The 15,396-nt window shown below is 38.7% G+C and overlaps 1 protein-coding gene across 17 annotated transcripts in view; it reads right to left on the bottom strand.

The window, feature by feature from the left end:
• Positions 1–335: 335 nt before the first annotated feature.
• LOC132160902 (forkhead box protein P1-B) overlaps positions 336–15,396 on the bottom strand; it is a 184,307-nt gene continuing 169,246 nt past the window's right edge. For 14 of the 17 annotated variants that reach the window (XM_059570643.1, XM_059570634.1, XM_059570632.1 and 11 more), the window contains 7 exons: positions 12,836–13,040; positions 12,126–12,202; positions 11,280–11,381; positions 8,404–8,573; positions 7,791–7,860; positions 7,094–7,260; positions 336–3,366 (listed from right to left, as the gene is read on the bottom strand). In XM_059570643.1, the coding sequence (XP_059426626.1) occupies positions 3,222–3,366; positions 7,094–7,260; positions 7,791–7,860; positions 8,404–8,573; positions 11,280–11,381; positions 12,126–12,202; positions 12,836–13,040 (936 nt within the window). In that variant the 3' untranslated portion in view covers positions 336–3,221. Of the gene's footprint in view, positions 3,367–7,093; positions 7,261–7,790; positions 7,861–8,403; positions 8,574–8,849; positions 8,972–11,279; positions 11,382–12,125; positions 12,203–12,835; positions 13,041–15,396 lie in introns of all 17 variants that reach the window. The other 3 variants (XM_059570645.1, XM_059570644.1, XR_009438085.1) reach the window with 2 other exon arrangements.

The raw sequence follows: 15,396 nt of genomic DNA, 5'->3' as shown, positions 1-15,396 counted from the left end.
ACTAAACATGCAAGACATACGACTAAGTGCAACTAAGTGAAATGTTACATCTTTTTCTTAGTTACTCATTCCCTAGAGGTTTGAACTGAGGTATGCATACTAACAGTTTCTCATGCTGGATTTCTTCAGTAATGCCGAGCTACACATGCGGTGAATGGTCTCATCTACCTGCTCAAGAATAACAATCAGAAACAGCCCTCAGATGAGCCCCGAATCTGTCCCGCTGCAGCTGCCCGGATGCTCCATTCATTTCAGTGAACCCTTTTCATCAATGCAAAATGCTTGGATAAATTTACAAATAGTAGTAACTGCCATTAAAGTACCTTGTACCCAGCTTATTGGTTGACAGGAGTGTTTTTTAATATAAAAAAGTAATAAGTTGACAGACACTAAAACACAATCATAGAGCATTGCCAAGGTTAACAAAAGGACATCGGGAATCCCGTTTCGAATTTACAAGGTAAGTGGCATACAATCTTTTAAAAGAATAAAATGGCAAAAAAAACAAATTCTAAAGTTTGAAAACAAATGAAACTCTCATCATTGTGTGGTCCAGTTTAAAGTTCAGTTCACATTGTGTTATGCAAATGTTTTCCCCCTCCTGGATTGAAATTTCCTGTGACGACAGTGAACACAGTCCTAAACTCTTTCATCCATATCCTTCTACTTTATAGCCATCATTTCCTGATAGAACACTCCCTTTTTTCCTTTTCATTGGCCCAGAGACAACATTGCTTTGATTTGGTCGTGTGTTGGTCTCGATCTCTGCCTCTCCTCTACTATCTTGGTCGCAGGCAAAGAAATACAGCTGCCCATCGAACAACCCCTTTGGCCTTTTTTTTTTTTTTTTTTTTTTAACCATAATAAGCCTGACACAGTTTCAGACATCTCATAATTTTTGTGTCCGGCCAGTGCGGGGAACACTATAAGGATATTTGGCCTATTGCATGGAACATAGAATATATCAACTTGTAGTATCTTGTATCTTTGGTAGTCACAGATAAGAGACATAAACATCAACTTAAGTAAAAACAATCGGACAATAAAAATGGAAGTAATAAATAAGAACACAGAAAGTGGTTGGTTGCAGTCATTTTAAAAACAAAACGCAATCGATTTGTAGAAGCCTAATCTAAAGTATGTTCCCAAAATTTAAATCTAAGCTAAACCGGCGACAGCAGCTTCCAATTTGGAGTTGCTTTCCGGGTTCAAATGGCCTGCGTGGAAACAATTGCGATGTGGCAAGAAGCGAATGGTCCGAGTGGGCTGTCCCAGCGCCGTAATGCTCAGTGGTCATGGCTGTGCCGTCAGCCTCAGTTCATAACCCCTTTAACGTTTATCCCTTAAATAATTAATATCATGTCTAATAACAGGCTGAGCCAGTCATTGATGTGGTGAAACTGATATTGAAACTAGAGGGAATGCAGTTTAAAGTCATCCAGACGGTCTTTGAAATGACAGAATTGAATAAAAAGGCAAACAACAATAAAAAAAAAAAGTTTCATACATGCCGACAATAACGTTCAGGAATCACGATTAGCTTTTGTCCAACAATCCTCTCCCTGGTGCTTATTTCAAATTTTTTTGACATTTCATTTTGCAATACAGTTGACGGTTTCGATCAGCGATTTGGTTGACGCTAACATGCATCACCACAAAAGGGGATTTTTGAAAGTATAATTTCAGAGCGATAAACGTTAACCTGCGTTGATTTCTCTGTCATTCATTCCACGTGAAAATTAAACTTCATTGGTGCGTGGAGAGGGAGCCTTCATTACGAGTAGTGCATTTGCAGATGGACTTCATGAGCGAGAGAGAGAGAGAGAGAGAGAGAGAGAGAGAGAGAGAGAGAGAGAGAGAGATTGTGTGTATGCGTGTGTGACAGCACACAAGGGCAATGTGACTGCAAAGTGGCGATCCAAAACGCTAGGAACAAATGACAGAAAAATACTAAACGGTAATGCGACATTCTGTTTCAATTTCAAAAGGAAAGAAAGAGGGGAAAAAGAGAGCATGAGAGGCCTTAACATTCATCCAGTGCTAAGCATACCATAACTCCACGTCATTATTCATGAGGTCTGATCAGTTACCGAAACAAACAAACCCAGCAAAAAGGATATATAGCTAACAGCACAGAGTAATGAGAGGACACCACGTTTAAATTATTTGCCCAGGAACCCTCAAAACACCAGACAGATATCCTCCAGCTGCGATGACAGCAAATTTAAAGGTATAGTGCACTTAAAAGGAAAATTCTGTCATTTAGTCATAATCATGTTTTTCAAAAGCAGTACGACTTTCTTTTTATCCTTAAAAACACATTTTAAAGAGTGCACCAGCTGCTCTTTTTCAAGCATTTACAATTAATGCAGAGTGGAGTTGTTTTCCTATATTCCAAGTATTCTTAAATTGTAGATAAATTTGGGTAAAAAAACAAACAAATCTAAACCACCATTCACTGAATCCTTCCGTTTGTTTGATCTGTGAGCAGAACACAGAGTCGATTAGTTGAAATTGAAAATCAGTCAGCTTTGTTTTCAACCGATTCACTAAAAATTTGCTCACAACAGACTCATAAACTCTCAAAGAGAGCATTCGCTTTCAAAGGTACCGAGTACACTCTTCCAAATTGAATCATTTTGTGTTTCATGAAAGGGGATCAAAACGACATAAGGGTGAGTAAATGATGACAGAGTTTTCATTTTTGGGTGAACCGTCCTCTTGAGAAGATCTGAAGGCAGAGACTATGAATTAAAGTCACATACGTACACGCACACTGTGAGTGGCACGCTCATCGAAGCGCTAATGATTTGTGTGTGTGAGAGTTCGTGATCAGTGTTTATTTGACTCAGAGGGCAATGAGTCTTTCTCAGCTGTGTGTGTTCATGTCCGCTCTGGTCTCAGTGACACTTTTGCCAAAAGGAAGTAGAAGCAGGCCCCAGTACCAAACGTCTCTTCATCAGGAGATGAGTAGAAATGTATGCATCTCGTCTTTAAACCGAAAGGTAGAAACAAATCAAAAATACTTCCAAATGGAATAGATTTTTTTATCTCGTATTTAGTTTCGCATTTAATGGCACTAAGAGTAAATTGGAACATTTTAATAGCTGTCAACAAGAGGATTGTGAATCCAGTCTTGGGCTTGCTATGTCTGGAGTGGTCTCGCAGGTGACCGCAGTTAGTATGGCCTCTTCAGGCAGAGGACCTGGGAGAAACCAGGCTTACAGCATGTCCTCGTGACCGTGGTCGTCCTCGTAATCTCTGTTGTGGTCAAAGTCTGGACTGTGATTGGCTGTGGTCACAAGGGAAAGGGGACCTTCGTGCTCCTCGGGGTCCAGTGGCTCCTCTTTTACGCTGATATGATGCCTGGGAATGAATCAGAATTGGAATGTTCATTTTTTTTTTTTTACACAAAACAAAAACTAATAATTTACTTAAATATAAGATGATTAAAAAAAATTCTTAATGAAAACATTTTTGATTAAGTTTTCTTTTCCTTTCATTTAATTAAGACTGTTTAAGCTGATGCAGTATTATTTTTTCAGTTTTGGGCGACATCTATAAAATATGTTTAATTTTTTTTTTTAAACAATAAAAAAATTAATACATGGATCTACAGTACCTAGATATGGAGCCCCGCACATGACATGTGGGACAAAATATACACAACTTATTGAACTGTTCATTCATTTTATTAAATCATGGCCACATTGTACTAATTTTTTTTAATTAAAATCAAAATGAGGGAACTAATTAGTACAACATGGCCACGATTTACTAAAATGAGAGAACAAATTAATAAATTGTGGGAACAAATTTTTAATTTGTGGCCACGATTAAACTAAAACGAGGGAACTGATTAATAAAACATGAGGACAAATTCTTAATTTGTGGGAACGAACTGTTAGTTTTTTGGGCATAAGTACATTTTTATCCCCAAGTCAAAGGCAGGGCTCTGCGTCTGGACAATATTGTGACAATAATTTAAAAAAACATATCAATATGTACATAATAATTGTATCAGTGCAGCCACTACCATCTACTGGTTAAATATCTGAAATAAAAAGGGCAAGTGTAACGACCAGCTGTTTCTATAATGACAGACTAACAGAGACGGCACAGCAGCGCTCCTGATAACTAACTTCTCTTTCAGTTCTTCCAGCACCGGGATACCTGCCGGCTTTATTTTCCACAGCTGGCCTGACAACAGGGTTTTCACTTTGAATTGATAAATGAGGGAGATTAACAACATGCGACATGTCGACGACGAGAGAATGGACTGCGGCAAGCGAGCGGACGGCCTGTCAGCTTCCCGGTGGCGTCGGATCAGTGCCGCTCCGCACGCTCCTCTTCTCACTCGTTAACATGCACAACCTGTGAGGCGGTCTCTAGAGGACGACCCTGCGCAAGGTTCCCTCATTAATCAACTTCAAGTGTGCAAAAAAAAAAACAGCCGCACAACATGGTGACCAGACAGCACGGCTTACGCTTAAAATACACGCAAAATTAATGCAACTTCTAACCAAAGTGTCAATAAGGGGAAGAAAAGCAGTGGAAGGGAGGCGTGCGAGACGAGAGGGGAAGTGGGAGGCACTGACGACTGGGCCCAACACAAACGGCTGTGATAAGAAACAGAGCCCTTACAAGAATAATAACGCTGTCAGTTGTAAACAAGACAAAACATAAACCCCGGCCCACAGTCTGGGCACAGGATTGTCCACAGAGATGAGATCTGCCAAATTTCTCATTACAGAAACACTGTAGGAATACAGCGCCAATGAGTGAGCGCTGACTCTACCGGGGAAGATGACCAAAACCGAAAGGAATAAAAGGATAAACATTAGAAGCAGCTGCGGCAGAGCCTTTAAGTTAATTAGTCTCACATGGCAAACTATAGGTTTTCGCAAAGACATGTTTGGCAAATGTAATTAGCCACAATATCTACCCCACCCCAAACAACCTTTTCTCTCTCCATGATTGTTAGGAAAGCAGCCATTCTAATGAGTTATCATATTTTGTGCATGAATAATAAGAAAACTCTCGCCATTCTATCGGTTTTAGATCAAAGCGTCTCCATGTATCCCATGGCCTCCGGTTCTCAATCTCTAGCTGGAGGGCAAACATGAAATTGTTATTAATATGCAACTGAGCTGCACTCTGCTTTAGCCTTCATTGTAATTAGGACTGAAGCATCTGATTGCAGGCATCTGCAACAATAGATACAGGTGCAGATGCTATGGAAGCTCATTTGTTAGATGTTATTAATTGTGACTCTGACGCATAAGAGAATGTAGAATTCGAAAACGATAAAGCTAGTATATAGTGCTTACATTAACAATGTACTTGGGTGTTTACCTCATAATTACAGGCCTGGTTCACCTTGTAGCATGTTAAGACTGAAATAATTGTATACTTAGGCCAGCAATACTATGTAATCATTTTAATAGTTAACATTAAATTACAGTTCAAAATAACTATAAAAATGTTTCGTTGAAAAAAATAAATAAAAGGTTAATGCTTCCCAAAAAATAGTGCGGTGGTACTATGGTAAATTGAGAGCATCAGATGATAATACCACAGTAATGACTGTTTAAAATACTCATGCTTCATAGCTTTTACATGGTAATCCAACATACTTCATAGAAATGGAATTGCCATGGTAAAATACATGTACTACTATAGCACCAAGTATTCCATATTTTTCAGATAATTTAAAACAAATTATGTTAATAAGAATATTCTGATATATGCATTTTTCTTTTGTGTTTATAATCATGGCCATACATGCTTATTTGATATTTTAATTACAATTATAAATAACTCCTGAATTGTTGCATTGAAAGGTTAAATATATAACCTGCCCATCTAATTTCTGCTTGAACATCTGAAAATAATAAGCTTCCCTTGCCTCATCTATAAGTGACAAAATTGTTTTATTGGTGAAAAAGATTGAAATGACTGAGATTGAAACGCGATGCCCTTGATAACATGATCCATAAATCTGGTTAACTTAATAAAGCTCAGTGCGTTTTACGTTAATGTTTTATGTATGCTCGTATATTCTCACACTTTGTAGGTCTTGTGTTTGGGGCAACATCTTTGCTTTTGAGTGCGTTAAGTTGGCAAATGCCTTGAGAGGTGAGAAGCAGACGCCTCAGAGCAAGCACACCCATCCTGTCTCTCTGTATCCTGCAGATGGGGCAGGCCTGCAGCTATGTTACCTACCATTAGCATTTCTCTCACCCACATCTTCATGAGTTCATTACCACACTTCTTTTTTAAAAGAGACGATTTGCTGATATTTCACAGAAACTGCGATAAATCTCGCTGAGCAACAAATCACCATTCTGTCCTCCGACATCTGGAAACCATGTTGTCTGCAGCGTATTATTTTAAGCTTCAAACAACACGGCGGTCCCTCCCATACAACAAGTGTATGGGGAGCTGTGGTTTCCAGCCCCGACCGCAGCTCAGCTACATGGAAATCTTGGAGCGGTTTTGTCGAGGCTTAATTACGACCCCCCACCCCTCCCTTCGTTGTTTTACTCTTGACGGCTTGCAGAGTTTTCAGACGTGCTGCGAGTCCTGTCTGGCTGGAAAAAGGAGGCCAGTTCTGTCATCTTCTATTCACCACTTTTGTAAATATTGAAACAAAATGGAGGCAATAATTAGAGAGGAACTTGGCATAATATGCTGCACACTATTGACCCATGATAAAAGTTAGTTTAGAAACAACTTCTTGAAATAACACGGAGAGACTCTATTTGCTTTACGAGCTCCCCTAACGTAGAAACCGCCAAAGGTGGGGTTTCCTTCTAAGACTGCATTCACAATTCCTACTTCCTCTGTAAACTGCAGTTTTCTATATAATTTCACGGTTGGCTAAACATCTACTGTAATGTACATCGAACCCTACTGTGCGTTCCGAGACTTATTTTCAACTCCTAGTGACCTGGTGAAAATTTCCACCAACTAAGCCACACGAGTGTCGCCCTGCATGCGCGTGAGCCTAATGATTCCAGGACATCTCCCTTTACCTCGTGTCTTATCTCAGTCACACACACATTACGAAGGTGGGACGTGAGCCACTCACATAGCTGGCAGGGGCGAGCGTCCAGGGCTGCTGTCACTACCGTTGCTGTTCCCGTGGTCCATGGCCCCATTCATTTCCTCTCGGATGGCGCTGGCAAGCGAGTTAAGAGTGGGACTTCCGATGGAAGCGGTAGTGTATAGAGGTATGTTGTTCTCTGCCATTGAAGCCTAAAACAGAATGTAGCAGATCAACTCGGTGAGACCAATTCCTACAAAACATTAGGAGCGTTCAGTGGCCTTCAGCTCGTCCAAAATAAATAACCATTTTATTCATTTGCACACTTCAATTCCTTTTAGGACCTATTAGGACCTAAAGTCATAATGATGACATGATGTGTGTTCAAGTGAATTTAGCCAGAATGTAATAATTTTTATACACATTTACATAAAAAGACAGGAAGATGAACTATGTGTGTACTTGGTAATTACTTATTTTTATATTTGCATTACCATGACGCTACAAGGGCATCATGGAAAATGAAGTTGTGTCACGCAAGACTGTCACCTTATAAACCAGCTACTGTAAATTAGTAGTATTTTCTAGCAAGTTTTATTGATATTTTTCATCAACTGTGCACAAAATAATAATAGTCTACAGTTAATGATAACGGGATATGGACAGCAACTGAATAGATGAATAAATAAAACCATATAAATAATGTGAATAAAGACTGGATGCTGCAAGATAGTGATTTTACCTGGAAGGCTGCAGAAAGAGCGGGACCATATCCCAAAGTGGTATGGATGTTCTTTACTAGAGCTGGACTTCTGTAGAGGCAACACAAACACACATTCAGTGCAGTACAGAAACGAGTCATACTGTCTGTCTGCTGAACAGTGAATTTACACTGAAGTCAGTTATTTAGAGTACAATCTGATTTCCTATAAAACCCAATAGCAAAATCAATAGATGGCACTAAACTATCAAAAGCTGTTTAACACTAGAGCTCTGTCCCAAAACTAGCTGCCTACTTGTCTACTTCACTTCCAATCTAAAGACTGTTCCCAAATAATAATGCTTTTATTGCTTTTAAGGGTTAATGACAAACTGTTAATGAGGGTAGTATCCTATGTAGACCACAGATAACAAGGAAGCTAGCTAAGTTTTAGGACAGAGTTTATATGAATTTGTCTTTTATTTTAACATGTCACATATTATTATGCAATCACATTACACTCACACGAGCCATTTCATATATTATGAAAAGCAGAAATGACAAAAGCATAATATATGAAAGGTTACATGTAGGATGAGTGAGCACACAGAGGCGGAGCATGCAGGAAGGGGGCGGGGCAGAGGGCAGTGCTTACTGTACAAGCAGCTCATCACAGCTTTCGTCGGCCACATGCTTCCTGGGGCGACCTCGTTGTATGTGGCGGGCGCGTTTAAACTCTTCGTCGTCTACGGTCCAAAAGGACCCAAAGTCATCCTCAACTCTTACAAAGCATTTATGCAGGGAGAGATTGGTGCGCACGGCACCCTGGGATGGGGGAGAGGGTCAGCAAGCAGCCAGATGCGGATGTAGCAAGACAGACAGACAGACAGTGATAGAGAAGAGGATATGAAATGAATGAATGGATAAGCACAAGCGACTAGGGGTTACCGTGCACATAGCCACCACATAACTAAAGCTAGCAGGGGGGGGGGGGGTCAATGGGCGGCACAGCACAGAGACAATGATATGAAGCCCATCCATCAGCACCACCAGACACGGGTTTGGTCAGCCAGGCTGCGCGGGTGGCGCTGGAACACCTACCCGCTGATCTTTTGTGGCCTTCTCTTTTGGAACTCTAGCTCGTCGACGGTCCATACCGCCCCTTTAACGTTCTCTACCCGCACAAAACACTTGTGAAGACTAAGGTTATGCCGCACTGCGTTCTGCAGTTAGTGTGAGAGAAAAAGAAGGGCTATGAGACACTTTTTTATAGAACCCACATTCTCTTGTATTGTTAAGTTGTATACATTTCTATTTAAAACAGATGAAAATTCTGTCACCGTTTACTCATGATTTTACATGTTTTGGCTCTCAATGACACTGATTATCAACCATATTGTAATAATCCTGATGCGGAGTTCGAAATCTGACAGCTAAGAAAGGAAGGAAATTATGACTTAAATATGGGTCTGTTTGCCACACAAACCTATTATACAACTTTAGACTTTTATGGCGTTCATTCGAAGCTTGAAAGAGCATCAAACCTCTCATCTTGTGTTCTATAAAGAATAATTGTCATATAGGTTTGTAACAACATACTGGTGTGTAAATGGACGACAGAATTGACATTTTTGAGTAAATCATTACTTTAAGAACCCCCCAAAAAAATCCATGCTTGGAATTTTACAGTTTTCTAATGAAATTATCTAGACATCTTCTAAACAAGATCATTTAACCTGAAAAGCAACATATTAAAACTTGTTTTCTGATCAATAAGATTTGTTTTTTTTTTAAGAAATGCATACTTTTAATCACCAGTGATGCATTAAATTCATTAAAAGTGACAGTAAAGACATTTGTAATGTTACAAACGATTTCTATTTCAAATAATTGCTGTCCTTTTGAACTTTCTATTTATCAAAAATTCCTCAAAATGTGTTAAAGTTTCCACAGAAATACTAAGTGGCACAACTGTTTTCAACATCGATATTAATAGTGTTTCTTGAGCAGCAAATCAGCATATTAGAATGATCTCTGATAGATCATGTGACAATGAAGACTGAAGTACTGGTTTTGCCATCACTGTAATAATTTACATTTAAATAGAAAACAGTTGTTTTTGAAGTGTAATCATATTTCACAATTACAGTTTTTTCTGTATTTTGATCAAATAAATACAGAATTGTATAAGAAAACATATGAAATGTATCTTTTTATTTTCCCTTAAATGTTTTGCAGATTAGTTGCTATTTTCCCAAACTCCCTATACAGTACAAAGACATGCACTGATCAAGAGCCAGTTGTAGCAACACCTTGGACTACCAACAAAATTCCAGACTGCACAAACAGCCTGATAAACATGACTCTTTGGCAGTTATGACTTTAGCACTGTAGCTGAACAATGAGGGGAAGGGATGTAATTCTAACATGCTCTGCTCGTTGCGTTCTTATAAATGACCCTTTCATCAGGCCATTTGTACAACATGCGGGTGATATTTAGTAAATAAACCTTCATTGATTGATGGAGGCCTGTGTGGGTGTTGTCACTCTAGTGCTTTATCATTCAGCTCTGGTAAAAGTCACAGATAGTTCATCATTTTCTGCCTCACTTCAAAAAACGGAAACTGAAAACGCTTGAGTTAAATGCCAATGCTCAACAAACTCTGCCAGGGGAAAACAGCCTACTCAAATGACCAGATTTCCCCTTAAAGAGGTTGAAATTCTTCCAGAGAAAACCGAAAAAAAAAAAAAAAAAAAAAAAAAACACACTTTCAAAATAAATCCAAATGAAGAGAGGGTCTCTTCCAGAATCTTCTAAGGACCATTAAGTGAAATAAATCAAAGCTGGGGGGAAAAAATGCATACTTTCTCTGGGTAATATGAACTTGTTGACTAAATCTCATTGTACGTAATAACATCAATTACATGGTTTCTGTTTGTATCTCTGGTGATGTTTGGAATAATTCAGATAAAAAAAAATTAAGTTCATTATGTCATGATATCTTAATATCTGGGAACAGAAATATGTTCGTCAGTAGTAGTTTGTTTAAAGAACTAAAATATAAAGTGATGTCTAAAACTCTGAGGACACTAGTGATTTGCATTATTCATTACTTTTTTAATTGCAGCATTAAAAATACAAAAATAAAACATTAAACTTTGAAACCATCTAGGCAAGGAAAGTTTTCTTTTTTTTCTCATGTATCCTGTTCTTTTTTGTTCTTTTTAAATTTCTTAAACTTTATGTCTAGGTTTAAACTAGATTTTAAATCCTAGATCCATAATGTAGTCATCTATTCATATATGTTTGTCATGAGCTAGGAAGTGTGTGTGTGGTTCAATAAGAGATGTGTTCACTGAATTCTGGTGGTTGTTTTCTATTGCCAGGAGTTATTGTGAACCCAATAGTTCCTCCATACATCTTCAACAATAAAGTTTTTGTTTCTACTTCATTCCATGTTTTTCTTATTCAGTCAAACTCATTATATATTAGTGAAAGCAGGAAATAGAAAACAGGAATTGTGAGATCACCTTCCATGTTGCTGCATTGCGTCTGAAATAAGCAAACATTCGCGTGAACCAGTTGTAGATCTCGTTTAGTGTTAGCTGTTTTTCTGGCGACTCTAGTATTGCCTGGAAAAATACACACACACACACACACACACACACACACACACACACACACACACAAATGCTGATAAGCAAAAAGCAGTTCCATTTCCGTTCAAACCTGGAGCAAAAACAAAGTGAGATGCACATGGTATGTCAAGTTAAAGTTGATCTGAGGGTGCATGTAAAACAGCTTCACGCTTTTCCGTTCTCAAATAGGAGCTACTTTGTTTACTGAACGCTTCCTTATGCAAATGTGCCAATTTGAGTACATCCTTTTCCGCTAAACAACCAGAACAAGAAAAAAAAATTATATAGCCAGATTATAAAGCGGCAATTATCCCAGGCCCAGATTAATGCCCGTGTGATCACAGATTACTGGTTCAGGTCTGATAATTGACTGGGCATCTCAAAGACGCCCCGTTCCTACTGTTGTGTGAAATGAATTCCGTAATAATCACATTGGCTGTAATACTTAATCAAAAGCAATTGTTATATATGGGCTTTTTTTGCCCCCTATGTACAGCAAGTGCTCTCACGCTCATTTGCAGATGGCTAATCTTGAGCTCTGCTGTTAAATTGCATCTGAAATTTAACAGCTGTGGTTGAGGGGGGTTTAAGGGTTTGACTTTAAAGAAGTTTGTGTTAACGTTGAATATTTATTCTGCAAACATACTGTTACACATTAATAAAATCTAAAGTGTAGATGTTCAATTACAATGCAGTAGCTGGGTTAAACATGTGATGGAAATGCGGCTGTGTTCTTACCTGTCGTATTAGCGAAGCATATGTGAAAGGAGGTCGTACTTCAGCATTCATGTAGAACTCTTTGTTCTGGACAATATCTGTTCACAATACCAGACACAAATATTAAGAATTGAGCTAAACCTGGTCACACTTTATATTATATTACATTAAATTATATGCTATTTAAAATTAAGTAATCATACATCATTGCAATATTTGTTGTACTGATATTTATGTATTTATTTACAGTGTGTTCTTTTTTTTTTCTTTTTTTACAAATAATTGAATGACAGTAGTATAATACAGTAATATAAAATATAATGAAAACCAACACGGAGAATAATGAGTATTACAAAAACAGAATAAAATAATAATAAAAAAGAAAGAACACATCCAGATATTACAGTAATGAGAATTTGTAAAAAAAAAAAAAACGTGTTTACTTGCCATGAAAATAAAGCAATAAAATACATTATGGTGTTTTTTTCTTGTGTTTTTTTTGTGTTTAAATTCAATACATTATTTTAATTAAGAATTTTAAAAAAAGTATTTGAAATATATATATATATGAAAAATATGTGCAGCTCACATTTCACCCATATATATATATATATATATATATATATATATACATACATACATATATATATATATACATACATATATATATATATATGTGTGTGAAATGTGACCTGCACATATTTTTCATGCATTGTATTTTGTATGTATACCTGGAGATATGGGCATGTTGTACTTGTCCGAGTAGCGTCTGCGCATGGGACCGACACTGTGCAGGCTGGTGGCGGTGATAACAGAGTGGGTTTGTGAGAGTGGCGTGAGGGGGGCCGTCGGGGTGGTGGGCGTCTGGGGTAAGCTGAGGGGCGGCGAGGCCTCGGGAGCCGTCTTGGACAGGGTGATGTTAGAAACCAGGTTCAGCTGAAGAGAACAGAAAGAAAACAGGGAACATCATTGTTAGTCACGGTTGATGCCTGCGGATGCTAATTGTTAACACACCATCCAATCAATCTTTGCACCGCAGAGGAGCATTGGTGGCATGTTGGTTTGTAAATATTTGTAAACACCATGCTTTCGCTTTCCGCATCCATCATTCTGTGAGCAAATAGCGTACATCCCCCTGGTCGCCTCTTTGTTTGGTCTGCTGGCGTGCTCCCAGAATGCTTTGCTCTCTCTCTTTGCTCTCGGGCGGCAGTAGCAGTCTTGCTGGCTGATGGAATGAGTTTCTCACTGAGCCCTAAGAGGCTCCTAATAAGCCGCAGACAGAGAGAGGTCAATCTACACTAATTACAGCCTCAAATTGTATTGTAAGGACCCTAATTAGTGGCTACTTACAGGGGTGATACTACGATTAAACGTCACATCTGAATGACCCTCATCAGCCTGATGGTTTGGCATAAGATGGTTCTTCTGGAGAAATAGTTTCCAGAGAAACACACTTTGTTCCTCCCTTATCAAGTGGCACAAGGTGGGGGGCTAGTAATAATGGCTATAAGGTTAACTAATTAACCAGTGGGTTAGTTAAGGTGCAATCTCGCTTCCAACGGCTACGTTGAGTCGTCAGTGTCACATTTCCTCTTGTATTGGGGTGGAAAATGCGAGCCTGACCCGATGCTCCTGCTATTAATTTGTAGGAGATGAGAAAAAAAGCTAATGACACATACACATATTTCCCCTCACCAAATTGTTCTAATTGCTAATTTGCCAAAGGAGGCCTTGTGACCAAATTAAACATGACTTTGACTGCGGTCCACGACGAGGGAGGCTGTGCGACGAATGCAAGGACAAACAGAGAGGGGCAAAGAAAAAAACTACAAGAGGGCATGCAGAGGTGGGTTTTTTGTCGTGCACCACAATCGGCCACAGATTGGGTGAGCAAATTAATGAAATGTCAAGGCTGTCAATTGCTTTGGAGGTATCAGATGTCTAATTTTGTTTTATAATGGCGCCGCTGACAGTGCAGACGGTGACGAGGCGAGTGAAAACCAACAGACAGTGTTTAACATCTAACCCCCCGCCACGCAAATACGTCGTAGACCACGCAATTACCACACTCCCTATTAACGGTCATTACCATACAGATGCTCCGTTTGATAGACCGGTACATAATAAAGAAATTTGAGGGCTGACAGCAGCTTCATCCTTGACATGTCTTTGTCTTCTTGACAATCTTTTTTCTTTTTTTGTGGCTAATTGGCTTCTCTCAGTGTGATAAATGTTTATTTTAAAACTGATAGTTCTGGTCCTAGATGCTGATTGGTCAATAAACAAATCCAGTTGTGCTAAAATACACCATATAGTACTTTTCATGCTAAAGAAAATAACTTGCAAAAATAGGTGGGCGTAAGACAAGAGTTATATTGTTCTCATTTGTAAGTTGCTTTGGATAAAAGCGTCTGCTAAATGATTAAATGTAAATTTAAGAGATTTGGTTTGGGCCAAAGGTTTCGTATAGTATGAACTTATTCAACCGCTGTGCACACCAGCAAGCTTTGTTATCCATATTCCTCATCCACAAACAGCGAGTAGCCTCTACAATATGCCAGACAGGCGAGTAACGGCCTTCCTTTTGTTTTCCTGTACCATTTGGGTGCTCTCCAGTACATCCGCAAAATGAGACTTCAGATGGAAAATAATTAAATGGTAATTGGTGATCTAATTATACTGGCTTTGACTTGCCAAGCAACTATGGAAAAACAGAAGACAAGCTGCTAAAAAAAAAAAAACGTATCAAACAACGACAAGAAAAAAAATCTGGACAATGAAAAGGTCAGATTGCTGATGAGAACGCTTAGTGGCACCTTCGATCATAGACTTGTGGACGCATATGTGCACGCACAAACACAAACAACTGTGGCCTGAGGCGAAATCTCTCTTAAAATGAGCTGTTGATAAATATGAATGTTACTGGGGAAAGATTAATGAGCAGAATATCAGACCGCAAAAACATCTAATTTGTTTATGAGTAAAAACGTGAATTTAAAACAAAACACACATTTGAATTATTTCAAAGTTATCATTGTAAAATTAAATAAAGGCTTCTTATAATCAAGCATACAGTACACAGTACACCTCATAAATAGTATTTCTTTGTAAGGGTCCTCCTCTCCATTACAAGCTGCTTCCACTAACACCACTATCAGTATCTGAGACCAATTTTCATACACATGCATCACCATGTCAGATACCTCTGTACAAATGCTAATCCAAACACTCAGCATGTGACAGAGGCAAAGCTCCATTGACTGAACTATTGTCACCCGTTGTCCCAGGACAC

Source organism: Carassius carassius, chromosome 17, assembly GCF_963082965.1.
Source record: "Carassius carassius chromosome 17, fCarCar2.1, whole genome shotgun sequence".
Classification (NCBI taxonomy): Eukaryota; Metazoa; Chordata; class Actinopteri; order Cypriniformes; family Cyprinidae; genus Carassius; species Carassius carassius.
Note: the sequence above shows the minus strand (reverse complement) of the source record. Positions and strands in the feature narration are given on the sequence as shown.